This window comes from Gekko japonicus, unplaced genomic scaffold, assembly GCF_001447785.1.
Source record: "Gekko japonicus isolate JY-2015 unplaced genomic scaffold, Gekko_japonicus_V1.1 scaffold1843, whole genome shotgun sequence".
In the NCBI taxonomy this organism is placed as follows: domain Eukaryota; kingdom Metazoa; phylum Chordata; class Lepidosauria; order Squamata; family Gekkonidae; genus Gekko; species Gekko japonicus.
Window position 1 is genome coordinate 66,755 of NW_015171558.1, and position 3,925 is coordinate 70,679.

The 3,925-nt window shown below is 47.3% G+C and overlaps 1 protein-coding gene across 1 annotated transcript in view; it reads left to right on the forward strand.

The window, feature by feature from the left end:
• PARP6 (poly(ADP-ribose) polymerase family member 6) overlaps positions 1-3,239 on the forward strand; it is a 60,895-nt gene extending 57,656 nt beyond the window's left edge. The window contains exons 20-22 of the mRNA XM_015419722.1: positions 1,193-1,256; positions 2,748-2,832; positions 3,027-3,239. Coding sequence (XP_015275208.1) covers positions 1,193-1,256; positions 2,748-2,832; positions 3,027-3,129 — 252 coding nt within the window. The 3' untranslated portion in view covers positions 3,130-3,239. The remainder of the gene's footprint in view (positions 1-1,192; positions 1,257-2,747; positions 2,833-3,026) is intronic.
• The last annotated feature ends 686 nt before the right edge of the window (positions 3,240-3,925 follow it).

A 3,925-nucleotide genomic window follows, 5' to 3' on the forward strand; every position in this document is an offset into this window, starting at 1 on the left:
GGATCCGTAAGAGCTAAATAAACCCTCTACCTTATACCTTGTTCTTTTCCATCTTTCCTAGAGATATCACACGTAAGATTATGCTAAATTTTAACAAGCTAATTGCTGATCTTTGCTCCTGGACAGATGGGCAACTTTAAACCTGTATGTATGGGCTAAAGTTAATACACTCAAAATGAACATTATATACCTAGGATTATTATATTTTAAGACTCTTGAGAGTCCCTTGGACTGCAAGAAGATCAAATCAGTCAATCCTAAAAGAAATCAACCCTGACTGTTCCCTGGAAGGCCAAATAATGAAACTGAAGCTCAAATACTTTGGCCACCCAATGAGAAGGGAGCACTCACTGGAGAAGACCCTGATGCTGGGAAAGATCGAAGGTCAAAGAAGACGGGGACGGCAAAGGATGAGATGGTTGGACAGTGTCATCGATGCAACGAACATGAAATTGAGCCAACTTCAGAGGACGGCGGAAGACAGGAGGGCCTGGCGGGAGCTGGTCCATGGGGTCGCGAAGAGTCGGACTCGACTGTGCGACTGAACAACAACAATTATATTTTATGTGCCGTTCCTTTCTGTATACCTTGCAGATCTATTCATGAAATATTTTGTTTAGGAAATTTTTGTGGGCTTCCCTCCCTGCCTCGGATTTCTTTAAAGACGATGCAACTTCCAGTCAATGAAGGAGGATTCAGTTTCTCTGATCTTAGTTTATATCACCAGGCATAACTTGTACGAATTACTGGGATTGCTCCTTGCAGTTGGACTGTCCTTTTTTAAACAAAAATAATATTTTGTGTCTTTATATTTTTTGTGTGCTTGCCTGGAAGTCACGGTTGACTTCTGGTGACCCCTGCTGGGGGCTTGGATGTTTTTTCAGAGAGGTGACTTGATATTGCCTGCCCCTGCGTCCCGGCCCTGGCATTCCTTAGAGGTCTCCCTTCCAATTATTTACTAGGGTCAGCCCTGCTTAGCTTCCAAGATCTGACGAGATCAGGCTTGCCTGGGCTATCCAGATCGGGGCACAGCCAAAGACTTTGGATGAGGATACCTCCATTCAGTTCCTCCGTCTTGGGATTGGCTGGTCCCAAAGGCTGATGACGGTGCAGATGGGATTGAAGCAACGAGCAGTGCGGCGGCCCCAAATAAACAGGATTCTAACTCCGGTTTCTCTGCTTTGACTTGCAGACGCGATCCATCCAGTCCAGGTTCCTGCAGAGTCGCAATTTAAACTGCATCGCACTTTGTGAAGGTGAGTGATAGCGGAGGCGTAAGGGCAAGCGTCTCTTCCCCTTTCCGAGCCGCTTTCTCTCCATGTCTGTTTCAGACCTGAGAGAATAGTTACAAGAATGGGCACAGTAATAAGACCAATGGAAAAAAGGGGAAAGAACTGTGACAATTTAGCGCTTGGTAATATATTCATAAATCATAATATACAATAACAGAAAATAAGTAATATATATAGTGAATGTAGACGGTGGTCTCCGGAATGGTGTGCCGTATTGGAATTGCCTTCAGCAATTATAGCCCATTGAAGAACATAGCTGTAAGCATAGCCTCATGATGAAGTGAATCAACAGTATATTTCCAATACGTCACCAAGAGAAATGAATTGTTGAAAGACAGTTTTTGTACAGTTTGGTGTCGTGGTTAAGTGCGCGGACTCTAATCCGGGAGAACTGGGCTTGATTCCCCACTCCTCCACTTGCACCTGCTGATGTGACCTTGGGTCAGTCAGAGTTCTCTCAGCCCCACCCACCTCACAGGGTGTCTGTTGTGGGGAGGGGAAGGGAAAGGAGTTTGTAAGCCGCTCTGAGACTCCAAGTGAAGGGCGGGGTATAAATCCAATCTCTTCTCTTCTTCTTCTTCTACCCACCCTTGTTCAGAAGAAGATCGTTGTCGAAACGGCACACCATTCCGGAGACCACCGTCTACGTTCACTATATATATTACTTATTTTCTGTTATAGAGCCAGGGCCCCATCCAAAGGTAGTCCTTTGGTGCACAGGGCTTTCTGTTGGCTCTTGATGCTTTCTGACTCAGTGGAAGATGCTGGTCCTGCATAATCAGACGTTCCTAGCTCTGGAAAAAAGCATCCTGCAGTAGAGGTTTGCCTCTTCTTGTAGATAAAGATGCCAGGAAGTTGCCTGGCATCCCTGGGAGCTTCGGGCTAAGTGCTGATGTCAGGTCCAGGCAAAAACTCAGACATGGTGTCGGCGCGTCAACTGATGATCTAGAAACTCTGTGGTATTACCATGGAGTTATAAATCATTGGCTAACATTGGACATCAGTCAGCCTTATGTCATTTATGGAGAGCCATTTTGGTGTAGTGGTTAAGTGTGCAGACTCATTAATATGGGAGAACTGGGTTTGATTCCCCGCTCCTCCACTTGCAGCTGCTGGATGACCTTGGGCAAGCCATAGAGCTCTCTCAGCCCCACCTACCTCACAGGGTGTCTGTTGTGGGGAGGGGAAGGGAAAGAAGATTGTAAGATGCTCTGAGACTCTGAATGAAGGGCAGGGTATGAATCCAATCTCCTCCTCCTCTTCTTCATCTGTTGGATTTTTGAAATAATTTAAACTGTTTATTGATTCTGATTGTAGTTTACTGAAATGTTGTTCACTGCCCTGAGCCCTGCTTGTAGGGGAGGGCGGTCTATCAATTGAATAAATAAATAAATGAGTGAAAGCAAAGCTCAAGATCCATTTGCAGTTTGGCTGACCCCTTTTCCTCATTTGCAGTGATCACGTCGAAGGATCTCCAGAAACACGGCAACATCTGGGTCTGCCCGGTGTCTGACCATGTCTGCACTCGCTTTTTCTTTGTGTGAGTATTCTCACCTTGTGTGGTGAAGCTGTTGTCTTTTGCAGAATGGTGTGACCCCTATCCCACTGGGGCAGGCAATAGCCTACTCCCAAGGGGTATCCGGAAAAGATTAAGGCATTCTGCTGCGGTCAACCTATTCCCTGTGGCATTACCTGGCACTCAAAAAAGCCTCTCTTTTTTTTCTCCTGCCACAGGTATGAGGATGGCCAAGTCGGAGATGCCAACATCAATACTCAGGACCCCAAAATCCAAAAGGAGATCATGCGTGTGATTGGCACTCAGGTCTATACAAACTGAGGGGGGAAACTGAGCACCCCTTTCCTTCAGCATGTGCCAGCGCTGCCCCTGCCTCCACATGGGCAGAATGGATGCCAGGCGTTGGAGGCTACCGGAGAAGCGATGATCACCCTGGCCACTTGAGGACTGCGATCCATGGGGGGGGGGAGGGCAGAGGCGGCAACCAGTGTCACATCTGGATGGCGGAGGCCCTGGGAGCACCTCTGTAGGGGCGGCAGCAGCCCCTTCCCCCTGGGCCTGTATGTAGAGTTATACCGAGAGATTCTGAGGGGGTGGACTTGTGTCGCGGGTCCCTTGAACTGTTGGGGTGGCCGACGGCGCACTCCCCGTGTTTACAGTGACGACATTTTTAAGCAACAAAAACAAGCAAAAAAAGAGGAAGTTGAAACAAAAGAAGAGAAAGCAAATGGTTTTAGCTTATTAAAATTCTCTTTAAAAAAAGAAAGCAAGTGGTGCCATGTGTCGGGCTGGAACCTGTGTTTGGAACAAGCCGTGCCTCTGCTTTTATTGTGTGTGATGGTCGGAGACCCGCAAGTACCTCTGCTGGGCTCCAACCAAATGCCAGGGAACGCACACTTTCTCCTAGATTGGGCGTTTCCACGCCACGTGTTCAGGGGAGATAAAAAGGTTTGGAGAAACCCCTGCTATGCAGATGGTAGAGTCTCAAAATGAACATGCAAACCACCTCTGTCCATCTCTCGCTTTGAAAACCCTGTGGGGTCGCCACAGATCAGCTGCAACTTGTTGGCACTTTACACACAAACACACATTGAAAAGTTAATCTGGGTGCTGAGTG